The sequence below is a fragment of the Lygodium microphyllum genome, chromosome 3 (genome assembly GCF_053477565.2).
Source record: "Lygodium microphyllum isolate KBCC chromosome 3, Lygodium_microphyllum_v1.1.10, whole genome shotgun sequence".
Lineage (NCBI taxonomy): Eukaryota > Viridiplantae > Streptophyta > Polypodiopsida > Schizaeales > Lygodiaceae > Lygodium > Lygodium microphyllum.
Window position 1 is genome coordinate 165,873,671 of NC_141137.1, and position 14,272 is coordinate 165,887,942.

The 14,272-nt window shown below is 42.8% G+C and overlaps 1 protein-coding gene across 3 annotated transcripts in view; it reads left to right on the forward strand.

Annotated features, from left to right (window-relative positions):
- Positions 1-14,272, forward strand: part of LOC148039129 (G protein alpha subunit 1) — a 74,163-nt gene that overhangs the window by 15,359 nt on the left and 44,532 nt on the right. The window contains exons 2-7 of one of the 3 annotated variants that reach the window (XM_087675012.1): positions 4,113-4,216; positions 4,338-4,552; positions 5,069-5,141; positions 5,536-5,573; positions 5,661-5,750; positions 5,856-5,933. In XM_087675012.1, coding sequence (XP_087531138.1) covers positions 4,499-4,552; positions 5,069-5,141; positions 5,536-5,573; positions 5,661-5,750; positions 5,856-5,933 — 333 coding nt within the window. In that variant the 5' untranslated portion in view covers positions 4,113-4,216; positions 4,338-4,498. The remainder of the gene's footprint in view (positions 1-4,112; positions 4,217-4,337; positions 4,553-5,068; positions 5,142-5,535; positions 5,574-5,660; positions 5,751-5,855; positions 5,934-14,272) is intronic. The other 2 variants (XM_087675011.1, XM_087675013.1) reach the window with 2 other exon arrangements.

The following is a 14,272-nucleotide window of genomic DNA, read 5'->3' on the forward strand; positions in this document are numbered from 1 at the left end:
AAGTTTGCATACGCAAAGCCATCCGGATCCTATACCTCAAAAGAAGAAACAGGTGAGGGTTTTGATTCATGCAACACAAAAGAATTGTACAAACTTGACATTGTACTTGGCTGAGATGATGAAGATGGATCGCCAGACGTTCCGAATGCCGTATGTCCTCCATGATCGGAGAGGTGGCCAACCTCACCAACCGGTTCGGATGTGGTAGCAAAACTGGTAGGAGGGGTGTAAACATCACCGTACTTGTTGCGATAGTACTCCTCAAAGTCCTCCTTTGTCATGTTAGTGAAATCTGGTGAAGGTGGAGTGTGGTCCTCCTCAACGAGTCCATAATGCCGTCTCAGGGCCTCCAATGATGGAGAAGCCTGATAAGACATCATAGGAACTGGAGAAGAAGGTGTCTGGGACATTGTGATTCGGTTACGAGTCGTATTGTGTGCCTCGCACAAAGACTAGCTCTCAACAATATCCGCAGGATACTCTTTACAAGAGCACCACCGGCTCTGATACCATGTTAAGAAGATTGCTAGGGTTTGCACTGAGGACACACAGAGTGTACGACCACGACAGAAACACAAAGACAGAGACACAGAGGGCAAAATTCAAACCCTAAACGCAAAACTCAAAACTCAAATACAAAAACTCAAACACAAACAGAAGAAGGGAGAGAGAGAATACAACTCTGAAGTGAACGAATGCTGTAAATGAATGTAAGAGTATACAATGTGCTCAGGGGCAGAGCAATGTCGGAGTGTGACGTTCACCGAAGACGGATCCCAAGTCTGTGACCACCAGTCGGAGTGTAGGAGTGCTGAATAGTGAATGGCAGCAGGCTGGTCACCAAAATGCAGCAGTCTGGAGGTTGGAAACTGGTAAATGCAGCAGTGTACCACCAATCGGGGGCTGGAAACTGTGCACAGTCAGCTGTAAACAGCAGGCTGAAAAAATGTCTGAGAGTGTCAAGGCCTGCAATGCTGAAAACGCAGGCTGGCTGACCCTGGAGATGATGGATAGTAGGCTGAACAGCAGTCTGGGACAGTTTGGAGCAATCGCCAGTAGTTGAGAGCTGTCGCCTACAGCAATGGACATGCTGAAGATGATGTGGCTGCAGTCGATGATGGCTGGACAGCAGATGGAGGCGGGCTGCAAGCTGGAAACTGGGCGCCAACAGTAGCAGAGGGTGTGTGGGCTGGTGTAACTTGCAAAACAAGGATGATGGCTGAATGGGGGACAACCTATCTATTTATAGATGTGGAAGGGCGCCCCAAAAATTAGGGTTTCCACTAAACTTTCTCGAACCGCTCCCCGTTTTAGGGTTTCCATTGAACTCTCTCGAACCGCTCCCCATTTTAGGATTTTACTCTAAAAGAGCATTTTTAGTGTGTTTTGGGGCTGTTTAAGAGGCTAATCGGAAAGTAATGCATATTTTAGCTCAACAGGGGACATAGTATACATCATCCAACGTATTGCAATCTGGATCTTGGTCAGTGGCAAACTGATATGACTGTGAGCTTGAATCTTAATCGAGTTTTTCCCGACACAAATCACCATCCCGGCTTGTAGGGGCTCAAGAGATGAAAATGTCCAAAATGAGGGTCATATGATGAGTAGCTTCACTGTCCACAATCCAAGGAGTAGCTAAAGTACTCAGCTATGACAAGTGGGCCTTTGCAATCTCCTCGTTAGGAGGCAACTTGGAGATGTGGATGAGGTTCACATCCTCAAATGTCTCTACGGAGATGATATGGGGCTTTGACTAGTATGCGATGGGTTCTATATCAAGCCGCATAGCGGTCAGTCAAGTGTTCCCAATGCTTGGAAGCCAAGTCAAAGTGCTGAGGTTGGAAATGAAACTGAGGCAATAAGTCTTGCATCAACTCAACAATAACAGAGGCGTTCCTAACCTTCCATGAGAGGGCAACCTTGTATGGAACAAGTGCGGGATCAAATTGGGGTTCCAATCCTTGCACAATATCCCATAGGTTCTATGAGTTAAGGACATGTTTCATCAGATTTGACGAAGTAGTACAATTACGCATGTTAAAACAAGTCTTATTGTTAAATGCATGCTTGGCTGATGAGGACGAAGAACCGTGAGGTGTTTGAGAAGGTGGATATGGGTAGTGCGTGTAAGGTGGTGGAGGTGGAGGAGGGCATAGGGTTTGTAGAGATAAGTCATTTTGGGTGTGGAATTGCTTGCTAAAGACATTCCAACCAAAACCCCTTTCCCCCTTGTTTTGGGTCACCAAATCATTGAAGATTTGGGGAAGAGATTAGGGAAAATGCATTGAGACATGTAGGTCTGATTTTCTAGCCACTAAAAGCATTAAATTCAGCATCCAATCTTAGGGCAAATGCATGCTAGAGATTAGGGTTTATGGACAGCAGGTTTATAGGTCTGAATTACCTCAATTTGATAGTGAATTGAGAGTGCATTGGTTAGGGTAAAGCTCTAAGATTGTTGGACAATCAGGACTGAGGCCTTATTTGGCAGTGCAAATTCCTCATTGATTGCACTATGGCAGCAGTGAGAGACCATGGATGCGTTCTCAATGTCATGTTGGTTAACATTGGAGTGATTGCAGCTTTGTATGCTTGAAGACACTCTCATTTGAGTGTTGTGTGGTTGAGATAGATTAAAAGCTCATTGGTCATGGTTGGCGAGAGCAACTAAGGATAGAGCAATTGAAGCAAATCTAGTCTATTGAAGAGCCAAGCATGCGACCAATCATTAGCAAAAGAGTACTAGTCTATGATAGCTGCATTGATCACATGGGCAGGTCACAAGTGGTTAGCGTAAAGGCTCATCTTCAGTATTTCAAAAATACCATAAGGGGCGCTCACCTTGAGGGCCAACAATTTGGTGTGGTCTACTATGGAAGAGTGCTCTAGCTCTTAGGTTCTTTTTGCCATTTATATTCTTTTGATGAATCGAATAGTGTGCGCATGGTAAGTTTATGTTCACTGCCCTACAGATCAGATCTATAGGCCAGTTTTAGACCAAATGACAAATAATAGACCACCTAACAAGCTGTCTTAAAGAAAGTGCATGTGACTTGGTAGCTAAACAATGGTGCAGATTGTGTCTAGGGCCCAAAAGTAGGACATTGGCAAGAAAAGTGCAAAACATGGATTAAAGTGGGGAAATAATCTCGATTTGATAGAGCTCCTAATGTCCCCATTGATTAAGTTCAGGGTTCACAATGAGGAGATGACGATGACTGTCAACACAAGGATCAAGGCTCTAGAAAACAGCTGTAAAGACTAAGATTGATTGGGGAAAGGTCAAGCACCCACATAGAAGGGCCACTTAGTGGAAAGGGTACCTGAGCCCAAAAGGACTAGGACAATCTAATCTCCAGACTCCATCTAGACTTTGGGTTGGCTCACAACTATAGATGCCCTAGATGTTCCTACCTTTAACAAATGCACCTCATGTCCACACAAAATAAGGTCAATGCTATAAAAGCTCCTTGTGGTCCCCTCCTATCCAAAGCTATGGAAAGACTTGTTTTAGATTGAAGTATAAATTATGGCTTCATTATAGAGTGTTGCCTGTATTGGCAACAATGGGTCACTCTTTTGTATGCCATTCCTGCATCTACTCTAGTAGGTCCTTGAACATTCTGATTCTCAAGATTTGGACCCAAGTAATATATTCTTGAGTTAGTCACTTGTGGCTAGTAGATTCAAAATCTTCTGTGTGTTTTAAGCACCTATAAGCTAAATATCTTTGCCCTGTGTCTAATATACTTAGATGCTAGACTCTAGTGGAGTTTTTGTTGGCAGTTACTATTTAAACAGGCATTTGCTGGCCTTGGTGTACCTATTTTCTTAAGTAAAGCACCTATGAGCTAAAATGTCTTGTTGAATGTCTAACATGCTTAGATGCTAGTGGAATTTTTATGGCAATTACTATTTAAGACAGCTTGGTGTATGACAGCTCAGAACCAAATTTGACTGAAACGTGAGTTATGTGAAGGAAAGAAACTTATGTTGAATTATCTTTTCATGGAAGGAAACTTTCCTGAATATTTTGTCAAACTTTTATGCTTCAGTCCTCAAACCTCACATATCACAGGCTCTGAAATGCTTCATTTCTGTCTTAACAGTTGACTTCATCAAACAGTAAATGCTTTGAGCTGTGTTAGGGAGAACATTCCTTCGTTTTTCTTTCAAAACATTGGCCCAAGCAGGGAAATTGGATATAAGTCAGGTAAGTTGGCTAGTGTTATGGCTTGGATGGGTGCAGAAAGTGAAGTGAAAAATTCCTTTTAGGCGTCAGTAAAGTAGGAAATAAGGAGTACATCATTCATGTAGCATTCAAACTATTTCAGTATACAATGCAGGTCCTAATCAGCAAACTTGGCGACATATTATATGATCAGAAGAATGTTTGAGCAGTTGCAAGAAGACCCAAACAAAAGATGACCTGGCACCTGAGATATCTATCTAGAGACCTTTTATGTTGCACAAAATCCTTGAACCTTAGCAGTTTATGATGGGAGCATTTTGTACGAAAACCCAAGGGCTTACTGAGGAAATGATCCAGGTCTGTGCATGTGAATGAAAAACTGTCCATGTGTCCTCTTTATATTTAGAAGCAATTTATCTGGTTGTTTTGCAATATGTTTGCCTGTCAGCTATTGGATGCATTAGTGAGTATCTGTTAGTTACTGAGATGTTATCAGCAGAACAGATCACACTTAGAACATATGCAAAATCTGCTACTTAAGGCTGTTCTTTTTCATGCTGCCAAAGGTTGGTGGCAGGTGCTGGCTACCCGTGAGATGACCAAAGATCAGTGCCTTGGTGCATTGTATGATTTGGCCTCCATTGATTTAACTATTGATTCTTTTTTATGGTCATAGTGTCATGTGATAATCACCTTATGTGTACCATTTGTAGGCATGAAGAAAGACATAGACTGCTCAATGTGGTGCTCTTTTAGTGGTTATGGTGGTGTTCTGAGTAGGGGAGATTGTGGATCTAATGTGCCATATTTTTCACCTCTGATGGCTACAATGTGGCATTTAATACTGGACTAAAAGTTCACTGTTGAATGCAGGATTCAAAAATTGGGACAAGGATGAAAGCAGATGCGAAAAGTGATAAGAATGCTAAAAAGATTTTACTTCTGGGTAAGTATGTGCTCTGAATGGCATATATCCTGGGGATAAAAAGCACTAAATTTGCACGAACTACCCTGGCTAACTAAGAATGTCATATATTGGATTTTCACAGCTAAGAGCAAAGCATCATTATTATCAGATCATATTTAGGTCCACCTTTATTAATAGCGGACTTTCTACCAACGGTGATGAATGGATAGCCTGCTTACTAAGATCTACTAGGACATCTTTCTCATAAGAAGTGCTTGATACTATTTGTTTCAAGTTAGGGCAAGCAATATTGTTGTTTCAGTCCCAGGATTGGTATTCATTACATTTTGGGTATTTTGTATGTGTGTGGTTGTGTTCCCAATCAGTTTATACAGTAGTCTTGTGGTGAAATATTTGCTATCATTCTGTACAGGTGCTGGGGAATCTGGAAAGTCAACAATTTTCAAACAGGTTTATGTATTCAGCTTTTGAACACTGTTTCTATCATTCTAGCTGTTTTAACTGATTTTTGAGGTTGATCTATTTGTGATTTTACAGATCAGAGTTCTATATAAAGCAGGCTACAGTGAAACTGAACGGGCAGATTTCATCCCAGTGATCCATGCCAATGTTTATCAATCAATCAAAGTAAATATCAGATATTGCACATATTGTTCTCTTCATAACAGAATATGATCTGTTTCCAAAGCTTTTCCTTACATGCTATTTTATGAATTTATGGAATGTATGCAGACTTTGTTTATGGGATGTAAAGAATTTTCTGAAAGTGAAGAGGACCTGTCAAAGTACACACTGCATCCTGAGAACAAGGTTGGCTAATGTCAGGGGCCTTCCTGCAGTCCCTTTGAGTGTTTAAGACAGATCTCATTCCAGGAAACTAATTTTTGGACATGGGAATTCAGTACACAGCATGATTCACCACTGTTATTAACAGAAAATGCCAAGGAATCTTTTGAAGGAAAAATAAGCTCTTTTCAGTAACTTGGAAGCTTTTAAGTTTTGGCAGAGTTACATTGGTGCAAAGTGGCTGGGCTCTTAATGTCTGGCTTTATTATATCAATTCCATTTGATATTCCTGTAAAGAGTGTTTCACTAATGAAAAATGGGCCAAGCCTTACCTTGCTACCCATGCTCTCTTTTTGTTTTCTTGTTTGGGGGGCGGGGGCGAGGGGGGGGATAAGCGAGAGGCTCTCACCACTGAAAATCAGCTGGGAGCTGGCCTTCCAAATGTGCCACCCTGTCAGGTCACCAATAATCTTCTGCACCTTTGATTGTGATGTAGCAGGCTCCAATACTTGTTGGCTGGGCAGAGTTTCCAAGGCCACCACTGCACATGAATTGGCCTCAAGGATGAAGATTGTGTCATGCATCTCTGCCTCGTAGAAGGCTGAGTGATTGCTAGTAGAAAGCACCCCAAGTGACACACCCAAGGATGGGCTCTACTTGATGAGGAATCTTGCAAATTCCTTTGCAAACCAGTTGTGCAATCTCACAAGACCATGGACAGTGCTTTGGGGTCTCCAAGCACCTCTGTGGGCGATGTGGGCAAGCCCATCCTATTGCATTTGAGCCAAGGAGCTGCCAATTGCTAGATCCCCAAGGGTCACTAGCCATTGGAAGTCCAAGACACTCCTCAGGTGCTAGGTATCATAGGTATTTGTAGAAAGTACATCTAAAGGGGTCTGGAATCGCTATCCACTGCCCAGTGTCTGTTAGATGAGGGGGCCCAATCCATATCAACTTGCATGGGAATATGCCTGCCAATTTGTGCTGTATAAGCTCGGCCCTACCAAAGGCATAAGTGCCACTCCTGGATATGTGACTAGGAAATGTATGGGACAAGTTGCCATGACTTTCAATGGAGTCTTATGACTTGGATCTTCCCCCAAGGAAAGAAGGGCAGGGAAAGCTAGGCCTTGCTGTCCTTTGTCCATTGAAGTATCTCCAAGTCTGCATCCCTATAAATATCTCTTCAAGCCTTATGGAATGAGTAGAACTTGCCTCCCAAACAGCCCATTGAATGTGTGCGCACTCCTCAAGCTATAGATTGTCTCAATCTCTGACTTGTGGATTCCAAGTGATTGGCTATCTATCAATCTCCTCCTAAGAAAATGGGGCCTCTGCTTTAGCACCTTCTATAGGCTCTATCAGACTTATAGAAAAATATGAAGGAAAAATGATTTGGAGAGGGTAGTCTGTGCCATGATGAAGATCCACCTTAGGGATGGCCTTTAGTCTCCTCCAAGGTGGGGAGGTCACTCCTAGAAGCCCTCTCGAAGGAGTCAGAGGGCAGCTGAGATGCAGAAAGAAAAATCTATGCTTGCTAGGGCGACTTGTGTGCCTGCAGCTCTTGGGTCGAAGGGTATTTGATCTCTAGGGGAGTCCTATAGCAGCCATTGGATGGCTGCTAGGTCACATTGCAAAGCCCTCTCCTCCTCCCAATATTGTTGCCTCACATGGCAACCCTTCTCCTTGGAAATCCTGCTCGACTCTCTTAGGGCATATGCCACCTCCTCTGCAATCCCTCCACCTTGTGCCAAATCTGTGGGCCAAAGCTACTTTATCTGTCTCCAGACTGTCAGAAGTGGTGCAACAATGGAGGCATAGACAAGTGTTGAAATAAACTGAAGAGAAAGAAAACAGAAGAACAGTGCAAAAGAGGAGAACTCAAAGATGTGCTTGGAAAATGGAATCCATATACCAAACACGAGAATGACGTGTACAATAGTGAGTCAGTGGCTCCTAGGCATTGGCACCTGCTCCCTCTCTCCACAGAACCTGTAGGTGATGATTATTTGAATGAGGAGGGAGGCGGATATAAAAAGAAGAAAACAACGCTAAAATAGGGGCAGGTCGGCCAGGATAAAATGCCCCAAATAAGCATAAAAGGATCATAATAAAATGCCTAAATAACTACCCATGCCCGGCATAGGTCACAGACTCACACATGAGCTGTGTGGACTGCTAACACCCCCTCTCAGATCATGGGTGATTTGATACGATACAATGATAAGGAGAATGACCCATCATAGACCATACAACATAGAACCACCAGAATAGAACAATGGATACCCAAGCAATGGGTGACCAAGCCACCACCAAGGTGCCTCAAAGAGAACTTGATGCCAATGTCAATTGTACTAGCTCTTGAAAATGGAGAAAAGTCATAACAGATCTTTGTGTCTGTCAATAATGTCTTGTAGTAGCATATAAGACCATCTTGTCCAAAATGCCTCTGGATATATGTAATTGTGGCTAGACCGTCAAAGTGTCCCCTCATGTGAGCACAATACTAGGAGCCAAGCCTACTCTTACAACACTAGGAGCCAAGCCTGCTCTTTGTCAAATAACCAACTCATCATGAACCTGGATGTCAATCCTAGCTCTAGGGTTTTGAACTTGCTAGACTTCAGTCGATGCATCAGGGATATTCCTCTCTAGAACATGTGCACTTGTATACCTGTATAGATAAGGCTCATTGATCCCATCTTACACCCTCTCACACTCCCCCTTTGGCATTGGAGAGTCGTGAGGAATAACCACATCACCTAGACTAGAAAGTAGTAGAGAAAGGGGCCACCCAGCCCTTCCCTTGATCTAAAGAAGTAGATTCCGTTTGTGCCTTGGACTTTGCCTTGGCTGGAAGATTAGTGTCAAAGTCTAAGGAAGAGGGTGACTCAGCGAAGGAGTCCGCATCTTGCTTCTTCTTCTTCTCTTGCTTCCATGAGGTTGCTAACTCCTTGTAGTCCTTCGGCAAGTGTCCCTTCTTACCATAGTGATAACATTGTTCCTTCGATTTCTTCTTCTTGTTGTTTCCCCTCTTTGAAGTTGCAAAAGCCTCACTTGATCCTCCATAATGAGACGGAAGCCTCCCATGCAAACACAAAGATGCCTTATGCTCAAGCAACATTGAGGATATAATGTGTGAAGCTCACAGGCGTAGGTAATGTCTGTGCCCGCAAAGCATTAGCCCACTCCATCAAACTTTGGGGGGAGCTTATAGAGTACCGTTTCCACGAGATGTGCCTTTGGAAGGGCAGACTGTATGTGTTGAAGCTAGTCTTGTACTTGTGTAACATGGAGCCAAAATGACTGAATGGTGTCCTTAGACTCAAACTTCATTTGCTAAAGCTGGCCATAAAGGGTCACTGCACGTATGGTGGAAGGCGCCTCATACAACATCTAAAGCTTTGACCATATTTCGGGAGATGTTCTACAGGAGGTAATCCCCGGTAGAATGTCTTTAGTAATACATCGAAGAAGAGCAGAATAGGTACACACATCATTTGAATCCCATGTAAGCACAGCTTTCTCAAGTTGTCCTCATCAAAATCTTTGAGAAGTGGAAAATGACGCTGAGGATGGGGAATAGCTCCACAAATAATGTACCAGATTTGCTTTTGCACAAACTAGGCTTTCATGACAGCACTCCATGTAACATAGTCAGGTCCATGTAACTTATTGTTTGTCGAAGTGCACGGAGGAGCTATATGGAGAGGATAAGAAGAGAAGATGGAGAATAGAAGGTATACAGAGGAGAATACAACCAAACCAACCGCAAAGACTTCACAAAATGAGAGTTCACATGCAATGTAACAAAAAATTTGATGAGAAACAAAGACCTACTGCTGCAAAATGAGGAAAACTTGGTCAAAAACAGCCAAAAACAGCAAAAATGGCACGTAGGAACAGTCGGAGGATGTGACCTTGCACAAAACCAAGAGCAAACCTGAAAATGCTGAGATGCTGATCAATCAATAATCATTAGTAGCGCAAGAGCCAGCAGGGGGAGAAACGATAGAGGAGCTTGAAAACACAGGGTCTGATGGGATAAACACAGGCTGATATTGCATTAAAAAATGCAGCAAATGCAGGTTGGGCAGGCAGCAAATAGGTTGTGGGGCAGCAACAAAGTGTCGCCTGATCACCAAGGAGTAGGTGAAGACGTGAAGTCAGCAGATAAACACAACAGAAAGCAGGAGCACCGATTCTGAAATCTAATACCATGTTAGAAGTGATACAGCAATGGAAGCATAGACAAGTGCTGGAATAATTGTTGAACATAAGATAGAAGAGAAAGAAAACAAAAGAACACTGCAAAAGAAGAGAACTCAGAGATGTGCTTGGGAAATTGAATCCATATACCAAACACAAGAATGACATGTACAACAATGAGTCACTGGCTCCTAGGCACTGGCACAAGTTCCCTCTCTCCGCAGAACGTGTAGAGGTGGTGATGATCTAACTGAGGATAGAACCGGAGATATAAAGAAGAAAACAATGCCAAAATAGGGGCAGGTCGGCCAGCATAAAATGCCCCAAATAAGCATAAAACAACCATAATAAAATGCCTAAATAACCTAGCCATGCCCAGCATAGGTCAAACTCACACATGAGCTGTCTGGACTGCTAACACACACCTCCTCCTTGCCTAAACAACCGAGGCATGCCCGGCATAGGTCAAACTCACACATGAGCTGTCTGGACTACTAACACACACCTCCTCCTTGCACTTACACATTGAGTTTGGAATTTGATAGTGAAAACTGAGGGCCTTGATGATTGCATCTAGAGATAGGAGGATAGGGACATGATTTTACAACACGGTCGTTGCCAGTTGCCCAATTTGCTCCCCAAGAACTACCCCTATCACTCGCATGGAACTTGTCTAGCCGCTCGAGTAGGCTTCTTCTAAGTCATCTTCAGCCCTAGGAGAAATCTAGTGACCCATTGCATTGTGGAAGGCTCGGTCTCTCTATATGTCTCTAGCACCAATTGCAAAAAAGAAAGCCTTGTAGGCCTCCTACTTAGCCCTTGCAATACTTTGGAAGTCTGTGTCTTTGCTATGGTGATCCTCTCCTCTAACATTCCACATGGGTTAATCCAACCACCACCTCTATCCAAAAAATAGCCCATCCTTTGAGTTCTATTGGTGAATAGATGTTGAGGATTTTGATGCAAGAACGCCCAATACCTAACTTGGTCCATGAGGCCCACCTTGCAACAATGACCCCATGATCTCTCACACAGGGTAGTAGGCCTGATCAAATTAAAGTGCAAACTCCACTCTACCTATGGTGCCAATGGAGTACTCCCAAAGGGCGAATGAACCTCGTAGGAGCACCTTCCGGACTCTACTAGCTTGAGAGGAGGAGAGTTTGTGCTCTTGAGGTAATAGAATGTTGATGTGTCCAACAAGGGCTAGCTACCGCTCTTGATGACCAATCATCTTCTTGGGACCGCTTGCACCATCGAAGTGAGGTCTATTCATGTTCTAGAATGCTAGATTTATGCTCATGGGGAAACTCTAGGGCTTTTGAATTGATCCCTTTTGGTGTGGTTGAAAACAAGGAAGAGGGAGAGCTAGGGAGTGAGTGTAAAGAAATACTCGAGCATCAAAGATAAACACGTGTACAACGAAACACAAAGCGATAACGGAAGAACTTAGAGTTGAAGAGTAACTTAGAGACAATGAACATTGAAGAATGAGTTATGAATAGATACAATGCTAAATGCAGAAAATACATTATGCAGAGCAAACATGAAATCTCGAGCGCCTGTGCCTTTGAAGGACCAGGGTAGAGAGATGACCTACAAAGTGTGTCGCACTCTGCATGGATCCCAAAACAGAGCAAACAGTCTTTTTATCCGATCAGCAGCAGGAAACACAGATCAGGGTGATGTACGTATCTGAGCTAGGCTGATCAAATTGGCAGCAACAGTAGAGCAGCCTGAACAGAATGTAGTGGGGCAGGGCAGCAGCAAAAACATAGGTCTGGCTGCAAGTGCTAGGGGTTGCCTCAGGCTGGAGAAGGGATGGCTGCAACATAAACTAAGGTATCCACTAAGGAGGGGTGTAGACAAGGTGCAAATAGGTGGAGGATATGCAAGACAAGATTAGGGCTGAGTGGATGGGGAACCTTCTATTTACAAATGTGTGGATCCTCTCAAATTATGGTTTTGCTTATAGGACATAGACACTCTCTAGGAAAGTTTGGTAATAAACATGCTTTGGGACTGTTTTAAGAAGTTAACTAGTTTGTAATGCATTTTTTAGCTCAACCACCTTTCTCAAGCCTAAACCTAGTACCTAGGAGGGACATAAAAATATAACTCAGCCCATAATACCCCTAGGCATCTCTCCCCAAAGCAGCTAGGGCATTGGACAAAGGATGTATTTCGGCTGACCAATGGCTTACCAAGATTACAGGGCGATGGTTGTCTTCTATGGGATTCCAAAGGGTTATCCCAAAGAGGCCAACTAGGACTTGCAAAGGAGATGGAATGGCTTTGATACACTTTACCACTTTGATCTTAGACATTGGATACCCTATTGGTCTCAAAATTGGCGCTCCTTGTGGTATTTCTTTATCTTATATTGCAAATGGAAGGAGTACAACTGAGATCCTCTGATCTCCTCCGCTAATCTAAGTGCCTCTTGTTGTCAAAGCTGACCAGCAAGCCTCCAAACCAATTTGCCCCTTGGTTTGTTTGGGGACTTAGCCTTCACCCTACTCCTTGAAGAACAAATTTAGCCCTAAATCTGATATTGATTGGCTGGCTTCCCTGAAATTTCTCAATTTTAGCTACTGGAATTCAAGTCCTAGGCCCTTAATTTTGAGCACGCAGCTCAAGACGATTATCAAAATCCTAATTTTTGCTATAAATTAGGGTTAACAGCAAAGATAACTTGAGAGATGGTTGGGGATGAGAGAGAATGCTATAGAGAGAGAAATTTTAGAGTTTTATCGCGAGAAACACTGAAAAACTGTTGTTGCGTTGCTCAAACATCCATGGAAGCTATCCCCTATAGCTTAGGACCACCAAAAAGAACTATTGCTCTTTCCTATATGTTGCCATCTGCATCATAAGGACCTTGGTTGCTGTCACTTGCTCCTGGAGGGCTCCAAACTACTGTCACATGTTGTAGAACTGATCCTTGGTGGCTACAAATCACATCAGCAGCCTCTTCTTGCTCTCTAACAACGTCCTTTTCTATCACAATGGTTGGAATAGACTTCCACCAGCATCTACAAACGTTTTTCCCACTTGCATGGGCCACTTTTGCCAAGTGGCGGCTTTCTAATTCCATTTTCCAAATTTATTCAACTTATTAAATTAATTTTCAGAATATTGCTGAATACATTCGAGATCCACTACATATGAGAGTTGTCCATAATTGGAGGAGTGGAAGTGTTACGTCCCCCTTGAGCATTAGGCAATACTCCGAGCCCTTGCTCTATTGAACTTGACAGAGTTCGAACTAAAGTCAGCTCTAATTGAAAGGCATCTAGGTAAATTTACAACAATCGAGGATGGTCTGCCAAGTCATCCTCTTCCATTCATTTGACATCCATTGGTAAATAATTCTAAAATTTCACAAAGTATCTCTTGAAAACTTTACTGTTGACCTTTCTTTCCTTATGTGCTAGAATTTGCTTAGGTATCAAAATCTCATCCAATGATCAACCCTTAATTTTATGTGCTAGAATTTTAGTAGACATATCCACATAACGATCAACCTAAAAAATCTTATCTTTAGTTTATAGAATAGATGATACTTGCTTTCCACCCTCAACCACCTCAAATGGAGCTTTGCTCATGAAACTATGCATTGTGTTGTAAGAAAACTTAATGAAGGGCAAATACTACTCTCACTGTGTCTTGTGGTTTGAAACATAGCACCTCAAAAGATCTAACACAATGAAATTTGCTTCCTCCAACTAACCATTTGTCTACAGATGGAAGGATAATGAGAATTTTAACGTGGTACCCATATTCTTAAATAACCCCTTCCAAAATAAACCGGTCATCCGAGGGCCTCCATCACTAATGATCGACTCTAGGATACCATGATACTTCAAGATGTGCTGCAAAAACAATCGTGTCATATGATCAGCCTTTATTTTCTTCCTCGTTGGAATAAAATGGGCTTGTTTGCTAAACTTGCAAATGATAGTCCATATCCCATCATTCCCTGTAGGTATCTTGAAAAGCTAAAAAATAAAGTCCATTGCAATGCTTTGCCAAGGCCTATGTGGAACAGGCAAGGGCTGCAACAAACCTGGCATCTTTTGCCTATTATGATTTAACTTGTGACATATTATGCATGTCCTAACAAACTGTTATACATCATGCCTCAAAGATGG